At 41.6% G+C, this 13,583-nt stretch overlaps 1 protein-coding gene across 2 annotated transcripts in view; it reads right to left on the reverse strand.

Annotated features, from left to right (window-relative positions):
• Positions 1–755: 755 nt before the first annotated feature.
• The window catches only part of hmga2 (high mobility group AT-hook 2), a 38,349-nt gene continuing 25,521 nt past the window's right edge, over positions 756–13,583 (reverse strand). Inside the window, exons 4-5 of one of the 2 annotated variants that reach the window (XM_035147496.2) lie at positions 11,973–12,005; positions 756–6,849 (exon numbers count right to left, since the gene is read on the reverse strand). In XM_035147496.2, coding sequence (XP_035003387.1) covers positions 6,787–6,849; positions 11,973–12,005 — 96 coding nt within the window. In that variant the 3' untranslated portion in view covers positions 756–6,786. Of the gene's footprint in view, positions 6,850–11,903; positions 12,006–13,583 lie in introns of those variants that run through there. The other variant, XM_035147495.2, reaches the window with a different exon arrangement.

Here is a 13,583-nt window from a genome sequence, read left to right on the forward strand (position 1 = left end):
GTTTCTGAAACTGCTGATCTGGGATTTTCACAGTCTCCCATTTGTAATAGCCCACTTCACCATAAATCTATTGCACTCTGCAAGAAATGTTATCATTGATTTAGATCTGTGCTTTGATGCTCAAGTGAGACTTCTTCTTTCAACTCAATAAACCTCTAAAATCAGATCATTCACGTCTCCTACTGAATATCATGGATACATTTATTTTCTCTCATCATAATTATTGTAACGCATTTGTGTTGGCAGCAGTCAGAGCTCCCTCCACTGACAAGAACATATGTGTGTGTGTGTGTGTGTGTGTGTGTGTGTGTGTGTGTGTGTGTGTGTGTGTGTGTGTGTGTGTGTGTGTGTGTGTGTGTGTGTGTGTGTGTGTGTGTGTGTGTGTGTGTGTGTGTGTGTGTGTGATATTTCATTGTGAAAAAAGATTTTTTCCTCAAACAGTGTCTCTGTGGCAGCAAGGCGAAGGTCTTTATTTCTCCACAGTGCATTGTCGAATCGTCCCACGCTTGATCAGAGCCCCAACCTGAACAGGTCTATGTGTCTGTATTTAGTCATAGTTATAGCACCACCTACTGGTAACAGCAATCGAGAATAGTATGACAACTTTCATTCGTTTGCATTAAATCTTCATGGTGTGGTCTAAAGCCCAAAACCTTAGACTGTAGCTAAGCTAATAACACAACAACAAAGTTCAAGATTCATCTGCATGGTTACAAAAAAGAATAGAAATCAAAAATACTCACACATCAATGTTATGGATGCCATACATTTTATTGTGCTGAATAAAACACAGTGAATATCTATAAAGACTTTGTTTAGGAAGCAAGCAAAATCTGTAGTGAAGTCAAGACAGTAATATTAGGTGGATAGAGGAAGCGATAAAAGTTAGACACTGAAGAAGACGTTTGAAACGATACACAAGGAGCGAGGCAGACGGAGAGCTGGGACATCTCTCCACCCACCCCACAGGCTAACTACATAACATTGTATAAAGTAAGAAAATTCCTTTTCAAAGTGTAAATGTCCAGTCTTACCTAACGGTGACTGAGAGGCAGAGAAAAGCAGTCTTACAAAATGCATCCCCCACAAAAATAAACTATATATATATGTGTATATATATAGATATAAAACTTTAAGATGTTCTCAATACGCTCTCAGACACCTGAATTTTTAAACAGTATTTAAGGTTGAAAACGAGGTAAAAGCAGGCCTTTCTGGAGGTAGTAATGTGTATTTGATTGTACTAGAACATGATATCATGAAGAGAAAAAGATCGACTTCATTAAGACTCCCGGAGCTGGGAGCTCAACAACAGAGGCTTCTACAGTCATTCTGCCAGAGAACATGAGCTGGTGTTTTATACTCCACTGAAATCAAGTCCACATCTCTGAGGGAAATGAAGAGCTCAAAACCTGGAGCTGGTTGAGCTCCGTAGATGCCATTTACATCTGGTATTACCATGTGATCTGTATCTGGATACACTGCATTGTGAGCGCAGAAGAGAAACTACACCCCAAGTTGACATTTTTGAGCTGCACACATTATCGCACAAATCCTTGACGGCATAGGATGTCAGATTAGGTCATTTTTCGAGCAAAACCCTTTTTTTTTTTTCTTAAATGCTCAATATGAAAATTCAGTTCAGCTGAATTCTCTGGCCGCTTCCTGACCATGACGTAACTTAGTGATGTAAGACTCTGAGGAACAAGAGTACATACGGTGGTACCACAGCCCCGGTTTGCGCCGCTCACACATATTGTAACTGTTGGTGGCAGGTGGCAGTTAACACAGCTCGTGGGCCGACCACCTACATTCAAGGCTGAACCAGTTGCTCTCAAAGGGCCAGAAACAGCCTTGAGTTGCTCACCTTTGTTTGTCAGTAGGATTTTTGCAAAATCCTCAAAATGGATTTCCGCAAAACTTGGATGAGACATAGACCAAGAAAGAACCCGATACATTTCTGCACGAGTGGATCCAAGAATCTGTATCACTTTCTGTTGTTTCCTTTTAAAAAGCTTGACAATTATTTGTACTCACCCAGATACCTACAGATCACATAATGATACCATGTGCTATTTAATGATGAAATGTTAAAATGATGAAGCCTGTCTGTTTCAAAGCCATTTGTTAAAAGCCACTGATAAGCCTGCCTCAACAGGAGCGCACAGTTTAGCTCATTTAACATTTAGCAGCTTGGGATTCTCTCTATTTAGACTGTATGCGTAGTTAGAAACAGCGTCACCGGCACAGTGTTTGGATTCTGTAAGTTAGTTATTGAAGGCAACACAAATCTTTCTTGGTTTTGTCATTATTGATGCATTTGAAGTCCCTCCTAATTTACACAAGTTCAGTTTTTTCAAGCCTTATTTAGACTGTAAGTCCTACTCAGATACTGAGTCCTAACACTCACTGAACTGCTGCCACTTGTGTGCACTGCCAGCTCTATCTTTGTACTTCTTGGATAATGGCCATCAATAATACATTTATTATAATTTTATTATAAATGTAATTTATATCTTGGATCTTAAGAGGCAGCTACTCACTGTCTACTTTTTGTTCGGCCCTTTACTAATGAAAAATAGGGGGGACACCATGCCTGTTACATGCCGGCTGTGTGGCCGCTCTAACTTGTTTACATGGGTGGTAAAAAGAAAATGAAGAGGTCCCGCGGCCAACACACATGAGTGAGGTAAGCGGTGTGGCCCCGGGCCTCAGCCAATCAGCCTCTGACCATGGCCATGACAATTATTCAAGGAAAAACATGAAAGGAGCGGGATGAGGCCAGACGCTGTACTGTCACACTATCACAGACACACACTGTACTTACAGAGTGTCAGTAATGTTGCTATGTTGACTGTTTGTGATGAATAAGCACAAACAGGGCTCAAAGTGAAGTGAAATTTGACTGAAGGCTCCTTTACAGTCCACAACACTGTGCAGGTGGTTGGTTTAGAGAGAGTTCCCCACAGGCCGCAGCTCCTCTGAGGTTCTACCTCTGGCCACATTCAAAATACCATGTTAACGTTTCAAAAAGGTTGCCATGATGACAGGTGAAAATATAATCTATCACTAAGTGAAAAGCAATTCCGTATACATCTGGTTTAACCACATAACAAGACAAGAAAATCACATTTGTGTGAAGTACACAAAACAGCTAATCAAGTATATTGATATCTACTAATTAAAAACAAGAAAAACATATTCATGAATGAAATATACAGAATCCAAACGTATGTTATAAACCTGAAGGTCACTTTGAGGGTGAGAATCCAAATGTACTGAGATTGGAAACTTGAAAGATACGATACACAACTTGTTAAGTAAGGAGCTTCTGTAGTCCTGATATAGATCATATCACACGTCAAGGTAACTCACACTGAAAGTAAACCGGCATTATCGTTCCTTTTCAAGACTGGAGGTAGGTATTTGTCAACTGATGAGTCCATTTTTATCTGTCTATTTGAGGTACTGTACACATATAGGTAGTACACATAACTCAGGAGAGACAACTATTCAAACCCCCAAAAAAACAAAGACATCTGAAACTATATCATGAAGTGTCATACAAACACTTGATCCATATTAAACCACTGTGTAAATCAGTACAAAATAAATTCAAGTTAACACTTTGTCGAACAGAGGTCCCAGTTTGCAAAGTTTTGTTTCATTAAAATGTTTAGACACAAATTAACATTGAGGTGAGAGAGAAAAATAAAACAGTACTTATAGATCGGTTAGCTGCGTTCGTGTTTTCAGTATTTAAAAAAAAAAGAAAAAAGAAACTGACTACTGAATCTGTAGGCAGAAGGAAACGTCAGGTACGAGTGTGGATGAGACAAACTCTAAAGACTGCGTCTCCAAGTCACCTGTGAAGGTTAATTGAACTCATAGGTAAACATTACATTTATCATAAATTCAACAATAGATTTCATATTCAGAATTTTTGTATTAAACCAAAGCTGAAGCTAAAACTACAATAAAAACTGTGACTAAAATTTGAAGCATGATCTTAAAAAATATGGTCATATGGAAACTTTGAACATGATGGACAGCAGGCTTTAGAGTCTGTCAACAATTAAAGGAAAACATTTTCAACGTAAACTATCGTCACAGTTTTGACCATCACGCCAGAATTTTTATCAAATTATTGCTACGTGATCAGAATCTTCAGACTTTCTGCTCACTTCATGTGAAAACACTTGTCAAGCCGAATAAAAAAACAGAATGTTCCTTTAACGTTGACCCACATGACTCTGATGTATTTGACGTTTGCCTCTTTGTGGATTATGTAGTGTTTACCTGACTGAGTCAAACAAAAACAGTTGAAGACAAATTGCCGTTTCCCCTCGCGTTACAAGCACCACTGGCATGACCTCGCTTCAATGTACAGTATAATGTCACAACACGTTATCAAATATCGGAAACGCCCTCTGCCGCCCCGCTGGCGTCGTTTTTTTGTTTGTACTGAGCAACAGCGTTCATGAGCTGGTTGTGCTGAGTCAGAGGTAGTTTGAAGTCATGAGAAGATATTGCATATCAGTGACCAGAGAGCGCTGGCACGCCATCAGGTTTCCGCAAACCTGAGGCTCCCTGGGGTTACAGTGCGAGATGAGACGTTCAGTGTCACACTGCCGCTGAATCCAGGTATCAAGTGTGTCGAGAGGTAATGTGTGGTTTGTTCTTGTGGTTTTTCTTGAGGTTTTTTATTTTTCTCCAAGCCTGTGGATTTTCTTTGCAGTGTGACATCAATGATGGAATCAAGATTTTAAAGCTATGTTGTGCAAACAACAAACTGAGTGATGCTATGTACATAAGTGTGTTAATGTAAATCTGGAAAAAAAAAACAGTAGTCTGAGCTGGGTTAAGGGTGTTGACAGGATGTGAAGAGTCATTCTGTTATTTTCTAGACAAATAAAAGAGGCGTGTTGAGTCCACCAAGAACAGGGAAAACAAAGCAGGGCTCTTGTAGTGCTTGGATGTACTGGTCTACCAGGCTCAACTGAAAACTGACTCTTTCCTCTTGATGATCTCAATAGTTTGCAATCTTGGTTACCTCCTATAAAATGCAATGTTTACTTTTCAAATAAACAGTTTGGGAGACATAATGGGCTCTAGTTTATCGATTTAAACACGTGGTCTGAAGTGAGAGGGACATATGCTTTTAGGGTGTGTCCAAATCCGACAGGTGCATGTTTCAAAGGGGCTGTGCTCAGTCTCTTAGTTAACCATGGGCGTGTATTGGACGTAACATGCCATAAACCAATCGTGCCTTCTCCTATTCCCATACAAAGCCAGGTGTGGTTGCACCTTGGCGAGAAACTGTCAGTGGAATGAATCATATTTTGCTTTGTGCAAGATAAAAGGAGTAACAACCATTTGTTAGCCTCAAGGGGTTGTATTTTGTCACAACTATCATTTAAAGCTGCACTGATTAGAGGTATTGAGAGTTTTAGTTGACTGAAATGCCTGATGCAATACTAACCTGTGATCTAACACGGTCTGATGCTGAATACAGGTTATCTATGTTCGACCATCACTGCCGCTAGATGTCGCACTGGAGCAAACAAATGTTTACGTAGGTTACGGCATAGCAGTGCTAACACAGAGGGAGTGGGACTGCGAACTCCACCCAGGATGCCATTACTCCATTATATCTTTACATAGAAAAGACTGCAGTTATTCGCTGCTATATTGATGTGTAAGATCTTAAACTTTCCAGCGTGGACACAGCGTTTGTATTTTCGAGCAAATACATTAGTAGAATTCACCTGGACAGGATTAAGAATTTGTCCTTTTTTCTTAAATTAATCCGGGAATAAAAACTGGTTTAATTTCAGTAACAAATTGAAACAACTAGTCTAATAAAAATTAGAGACCAGAGCATTTCATCCCATGATGAACCTTTGTAGTGGGTGCTGCAGGAAACATACAGGAAGATGGTGTATTTGTGAGATATAAAGATGATATTTGGGGATCCTATGGGGATGTCAAGCTAAATCTGAGTTAATGCTAACAACTTGAGCAAACTTCTTTGTCGAAATGGCCTTAACCCAACAGGAGGGATAAGCCACTGCCCTGAGGACCCATCTCTGTGTCTCCCTGTCCTTGGTGGCTTAACACCATTTTGGTTTGGATGTTGAGAGGGAAGGTCGAGGTCGCTCCTTTGTTTTAGAGCCAACACTGAAATATTGGAACAGCAGACATTTGTTCTTTCATCCCATGTATGACAAAACCAGACTGCCCCAGTTTCTTTTCTACTGATGTCTGGAGAACCAGTCAACGCCGATGGGGGATGTGATGGGGTCTGCTAATGCTCATTGTCATTTGAAGATGATGATGATGTGTCTGAGGGACCGCAAACCCCAACTGTTGGGGTGAGGGCCACACTTACTCATCATGGAGGTTTCTGTTTGTTTTTTGATGATTCTGACTGAGGAGTGTAGGTTTGTTGTATCTGCTGATGATGTGTGTGTCTCTGCCTGACTGTTTCGACAGGCGGAATGTCTGGAGACGAGCTTCTGATGCTGCTGCGTTCTGAATGACCTGTGTGAAAGAAACGCATCAAAGGGATTTAAAGACGCAGACAAATACTGAGCATTTCCGCCTGTTCAGTGACCGATCAGTGTGGACACACGCAAAAGGCTGAAAACTGAAAGATTAACATTGGAAATTCTCTAATTGAAGTAGAATAATGTTGGGAAAAGGCAAAAGTAAGTGGTCAAGGCAGTCTTTCTCCTTTGAAAGACCTGACAGCTGATTGAGGTAGAGGTTTGACGTTGTGGAAGCTTAGTCGTTCTCTTCAGCCTCCTCTTCTTCTTCTTCCTCTTCTTCTTCTTCTTCTTCTTCTCTCTGTGGATGAACACAAAATGATCTATGTCATTTTAAACTCTTTTTTTTTTTTAAGTTGCTCACACTCTCACCTAAAGATGAGGCACGGCCATAACCGCATCTGCTCAGTGACTTGTTCACAGGGTTAATCGAGCAGCTAATTGCTCCATGGTCACAGAGTCAATGGTTAACCTCTGACAGGAAACGGTCGTGTGCATGACAAGACAGAGCCGTCCCTGATGGAGAACCACCAGACTGACGGGGCGGCCATTCACGGTCCATAATGCAAAGTTGCATTTCAGTCAGTTGATGCTGAAAATGCATTCATCAATATAAGAACACAGATGCAATCAATACTGCAGTCGAAGAACGCGTCATGAATCTGACGTAGTTTTTTTTGAAAACTTCTTAAGAACAAATTTAAGAAAATTCTAAAGAAGTTATTGGTGAATGAGGCCCAATCCTCCTAATTTATATTCTAAAGAACGGATTTCCTTTAACTTTAAATGTTATCCAACAAATCCATTATCCAATAAAATCAAATTATAAGAATTGTTGACATTATGGTAGTTATGTTTGGTTAATTACCCAGCCATGATGAAAAGTCAGTGTGATGTGTATGTGAAGGAACATAGCAAATCCTCAAGCACTCATTTTGTTTGCTTTTGTAATTCACTCAAGTATAAAAACTTTGTGACTCCTGCAGTGTGTTTGTTGTTTTACATTTCTTCATGTAAAAGATTTAAAATGTGTCTATAAAAAAACGGTGAATGTGAACAAACTCACTGCAACAAGTGTTAATGATGGATCCCTACATTTCCCCAGAGATAACGTTGCTTGATCTTTTTTTTTTTTCTTTTTCTAAGTGCACGGTGACCACTGTGACAACAAGCAGGGATGTTCCTCCTCCCTCCACTGACGAAATGGATTTCATTTTCCACATGGCTTCATTTTATGATGGGGAGGCTAACTGATACAATTTATAACCCACTTCCTTTCCCAGACCGTGGCGGTGCACCCATTCAGCAGACGCCCGCTGCCGAAGCCTGTCTGCATCCTGCAGCTCCAACTCCATTCATTAGTGCTCACACACTGCAGCCTTGAGTGCTCCGCTAAATGCTACCATGTGTGACGAGGGCAAATGAGAGCAGGGGGGGGAAAAGGTGGAGGTGGTTGGGGGTGGGAGATGCCCGTGGATAAAACACCAATTTATTCAACCTATAGCGAGGGTGTCTACTACCAGAATGATCCGTCAGAGCATCATCGAGATGTTTCCGACTCAATCGTCTCTGGAGCTCCTCTTTTAAGTTTGTTGTTTGTCAGTGGAAAAAGCAAGACCTTTAACCATCATTGTTACAAAAGAGTTTACACAAGGTCATAGACAAAAGTGTTGATACTTGTTGCAGGTGGCACTTGAGGGTGAGAAGGGTGAAAAGGCAAGAGGTGCACACACCTAATACGACGACGACTAAGAACAGGAACAGCCTGTCATAAACAACTTGGACTCTTGGTAGATCACACATTCACACGTTCTTGACCAATCCAGCCCCGACCTCCTCCAAACAAGGTTTTTGACTCCTGTATCTCTCTGTTGACTCTCCTTTCTCTCTGATCTCATTAAGTAGACTCACATAGACTCGACTCCTGTCGCCTGGAGCCAATTGGCATCACTTTGCCTCTATTTGCATATTTCCATTCCCTCTGTACCCACTCAGGGCTGCAACCTTTACTTAAGCATTGAATACAAATGGCCTCCTTCGTCATTCTCTAGCAATTCACTGATTTCTGGTCGATGACTTTGACCCCTTTCCTGATGACTGATATAAGCTGTGTCCTAATTCAGGGGCCGTGGTCTACGTGGTCCACGAAGGACGTGGTCTTTGTGCGCTGCTTAGACCGCAAAGGCTGAAATGAAGTGAGACAGTCTGATCTATAGAGGATCTCCATGATCACCGTCAACAGCATGTCCCAACCTAGGTAATGTCGCCTAGCAACAGAGCTGTATGGACACGACTAGAACGTTTTGATGCCCCTTGTATTTTTACATAAAGAATGGAAGAGGTTGGCTGTTCGGTTGAGTTGATGCCTTCATCGGACATCTCGTCTTGCCGGCGATTACATCTTTGAAACCAGGCGCAATGAATCGTGGGATAGGGTGGTCGAAGAAGGATCCGTCCATTGTATAGACTGTTTCTGTGGGATCAAAGGAAGCATTTGTCCTCCACATTTGTCGGAGCTTTTGAAATTGGGGAAGCCTTGTTGCAGTGTCCCACTGTCTGTCTTCAAATGCAGCCTCCAAAGAATGCAAATCCTGAATTGAGACACAGCTATAGTATTCCCCACAGCTGTCACATGCCATTTAGCTGTCTTACAGCACCATCATCTTGAAGTGTTGAACGGTTTGAGTGAGTGCTGAGCGCTGACTCCTTGAAGACTCGGGTTAGGTGTTCTGACAGTACAGCCGTGTTAGGGCATTGACTTCTTATCTTGGTGTATTAGCAGAAATGTATGGAAATGTGGCTTTTTGGACCCCATTGTGTTCCACAAGAGTTGTTGAATATTAAGTAAGGTTTCTAACAGGGAGGCAGCAAAAAGTTGCTTTTCATCCTCCATGGAGGGGAACTTTTATGCTAATTTCCTGCTCTATTCTTTTATTCTGGGACTCCACTAGAGCTTTGCATAGATCACAGTTTAAATAAAGTAATTCAAAGTCCTGTCAGTCCCTATACAAACAGAACAACTACCGCACATCAAACCTCATGTTTTAATAGTCAAATTCCACCAAATGGAAGGATGGGGTGTGGGTCAAGGAAGAAACAATTAATGTTTGGTGCAGACTTATTACTGATTACTTTTCACTGATTTCTCCAAGAATAATTAATGGACCTTGATTTTAAAATGTTCAGGAGGCTGATATTTACTGATATTTACTTTCTACTGAGTGTGAGCAATTTAGTGCTGATCTAAATAAATGAATTTGCACACAAATAGATCTGTGATCAGTTCCTGGCATTGATCTTTGGGATCAAACCTTTACTTTATAAAGAGAGAGGGCGCTCACTGTTGTTTTACATGCTCTGTGAATGGCTTTATGCTGAAAAACACCAGAAGATTTAAATGGACATGGTTCTGTTGAATAAAGACACTATTATTATCTCCTCCAATGCTGGAGAAGCACACCTCTTTCCTCTTATGAGCACTGGGGAGCATCTCTACTGAGTGGGTCCTGATGGCTCTGCCAGCCAAAGAGTGACCACTGTGCCACTCTGGGATGAGCGGAGCAGAAATGAGGGTGGAAACAAAAGGGGAGGGCTTTATGCTGTTCTCTTCATTTTGTCTATATCAATTTTTTGCTGACAATTGTGATTTTATAAGTTCCTTTGTGTGCACTGAAGAAATGACTGTGGATTAGACTGACAACATTAGGTTCATATCAGGGGCTTCGTGACTGTTTCTGACCATCGACATTAAGGAAGTATGCATAGTTTTTAGGTCATTCTTTTTAACTGTGGCACCATCTCTCAAGTACACATATACTAAACTATAAAAGACACTGCTGTGGTGCATGTCAGTGCTGATTGTGACCTTTTAAACAACATGTGGTGAACACTCCAGGTTCTTAACGCTCACTTCTGCCAATCACTTTGTTCATTAGCACAGTATTTTTAAGCAGAAAAGAACAAGTGCTCTGATAGCTACAGCAGTAGTTGTAACTTCATTAGGAGACTGGGCTGTGTGCATGTGCAAGGTTGTAGTTTCCGGCGGGGGTCATGCATTAACCCCACTGTGCACTGGAATGAGAGTGGTTTGAGGTTTAGTGCGGGGTGGTGGTGGTGGTGCTGCTGCTGCTGCTGGGGCCGATATAAAGCAGCCTATCAAAGCCGGAGAGAGCTAAATGACATTTTTATGGCTTGCAGCTCCCAGGGCCTCACAGCACCTCCCAACTACCTCAGCACTGTTCCCACACAGCCACAAATCAGAGGCGAGTTATGCATTCACACCAAGAGGTGGCCCGCCAGCCCCCCTCCTTTCGCTGGTGGATTCCTGGAGTGTGAGAGAATGCTGGGTGGTGGTGGGGGGGGGTGGAGGGCCCTGTGTCATGTTTCACTCACTTATTACCAATCTGCTTTCGCGGGCCCTCTGATGTGGGCGCTCGCACCAGTGACACAAAACGACATCTAATTATCTGCTCCATGTGAACGCGCAGACGTGGAAGAACTCCAGCCGGCCTCGGAATTTCTCACCGAGAGCACCAGAGATAACTCACGTCACGTTTCACCCCTCCTGTATTTACAAGACGTGACTTTTGCCACAGTTCTCATCGGGCCTGAAGTTTTCGTGAGTACCAGTGACAGCACTAGTGTGGTGCCGCTTCAGCAGCCATGCACACGGATGTTCCCGAGAAGCATCATTCCATCGTCTAAACCTACAACAAAGCCAGAACGAAAAACACAATAGAGACCGAAATGTGAGACCCACTTATAAAGGGAAAAAAGAAGCGGTAAAATAAGGACCTGTGGTGGTCGAGTCAGTTGTGACTCGTGTGTCAGGAGCAAAGCTGTAAAACCTCTTTTAAAGGGAAGAGCTTAGCACGGTGGTCAACAAAGCATGGAACTTTACTTTGACACAGGAGCCTGCTGGGTATTTTTTTTACTGTTTCCCACTGTCAGTTTGCCAACTTCATACTTTCCTTAATATAAATCAAGTTGGTTTCACATCTAAACCTAACCAAACCTTAACAATAACTCTGTAGATCATAAATCAAATGTCCAAATGTGACAAATGTCCTTTGTTATGGACCGAGAACGCACTGACAGGCAATGCTCGTGTCATTCTGCCGATAGTGGTGAAACATGACAAGATTCTAGTGTGTGTGTGTGTGTGTGTGTGTGTGCCTGTGTGAGATTTTGGAGGAGGTTTTTCCTAGGTTCCCAGCGTAACACAAAACACATCCACAGCAAAAAGCTAAGACATCTTTATCAGTATATGGCCTATAACCTTTAGCAAACACCATACATTTAAAGTAAAAACATCAAAAATATCGAAATAAAGAATAACACAGAGCAACATGTAATTCATCCTGTATGTGTGTGTGTGTTGCATTTGTGTGTAGTTGTCCATGCACAACCCATAGGGTGTCTTACCTGAGCAGGCTTTTTCTGGACGACTTGCTGTGGCTGTAAGAGAGCAGATGGTTCAAGGTTAGTGATGTTTCTCCACTTTCTGTCATCAAGGGCAAGAATAAGCTCCAGCATCAAATGTTTTATTTCACAGAAAATGTCACACAGTGGCTCAAAAAGAACGTCCTGAGAATTTAGGCCTGGCTGGTAAGAGAAAAGAAAGCCAGCACCAAAATAGCATCATACACACAATGTAGAATGCACAGTGTTTATAGGTCTGCTATAAAAAAAAACTATGTATAATTAATTGGATAATAATAATAATAAAATACAATAATACTATAAGGCCTTGTGCGTACTAATGCTTCATGTTTTCATGGTGACTAATAAATGAGATGTGTTGTAATGATATGTGAACAATGGAATATTTGCCCGGTTTAGATGGAATAAGCTTATATAGTGACATCATGTGACCTCCTGACCTGCAGCATCAGCAGAAGTGTTTGCAAAGGTGTTTGATTACGGTATTATAACACAATTTTGCCAAAAGTAAAGCATCTCTGCAAAGCAATGTCTTGTCCGTGTACTTTGTGTACTTTCAGTGAGGTCCATGGTACAACATGTTAGTCATGTTCACGTATCATGAGTGGAAAATTTGGGCATGTACATGTAGTGTATGTTGAACTTTAGTTTAGTAAACACTACTTTTCCTGTAGGTCATAGACTTTAAGCGATCAAGCTTCAAAGTCACGCTCAATATTTAGCTATGACAAATTGATAAGGTTACACTGATAAAGTCACATGCTGCCTGATCTCGTGACGGTCACTGAAAGATTACAATATCACATTCAAAATAAATACTGCAAATTTGTGATAGACTCCCATTGGTATTGAGTTGGATACAGGGCCTGTATATGAGAACGCAAACTGAGAATGGTCGGAAAAGCTCGAAATAGAAACTCCTAGAAAGTCATTTTACCATTTGATTTGGCCGGCACCTACTAGAGCCCTCCTCCTTCACTGGCACAGTGGTGATTCACCCAGTTCCCCCACCCAACCCTAACTGGCAAATGCACAAGATCCACAAATGCGCAAATGAGGATTTGTACTCACAATACTAACCATGTACTCGAGTGTGAATTTGTGCAAATAAACCTACAAAGGTACATTTAATTTAGTTGTGCACAAATATAATTTATAAATCCTATAAAAGTTATGTAACTAATATTTGCACAATACTTTTACGTTCAAATCTTTTAGATCCACCATCGATGTAGAACAACATGTCGATACAACCTGGATTTGTATTTGACTGAGGTCCTATTTCCCTTTTGGCCTTTGACAGCACGCACAGGAAGTAGCTCTGGACCGGAGCTGAACAGCTGAGCACTCCAGCAGCTCCGAGAATGTAATAGGGAAAATTTGGAGTCCCTGGTGCTTGTAAGCCCAACCAGCTGCTGGCCTTAAGAAGAGAGTTCCATGTCCCTAATCCCCCACGCCCACCAGATCAGTTCAAACAGCTGGTGTTTTCTTTGCCAGCTCTGGCTGGAATGTCAGAAGGCTCAAACACAGTAATGGAGTCCATGTCAACACCGGATGGGCCCTGCATTAGGAATGCAAGCAGCGGTGAAGGAA

The sequence above is a fragment of the Hippoglossus stenolepis genome, chromosome 22 (genome assembly GCF_022539355.2).
Source record: "Hippoglossus stenolepis isolate QCI-W04-F060 chromosome 22, HSTE1.2, whole genome shotgun sequence".
NCBI lineage: Eukaryota > Metazoa > Chordata > Actinopteri > Pleuronectiformes > Pleuronectidae > Hippoglossus > Hippoglossus stenolepis.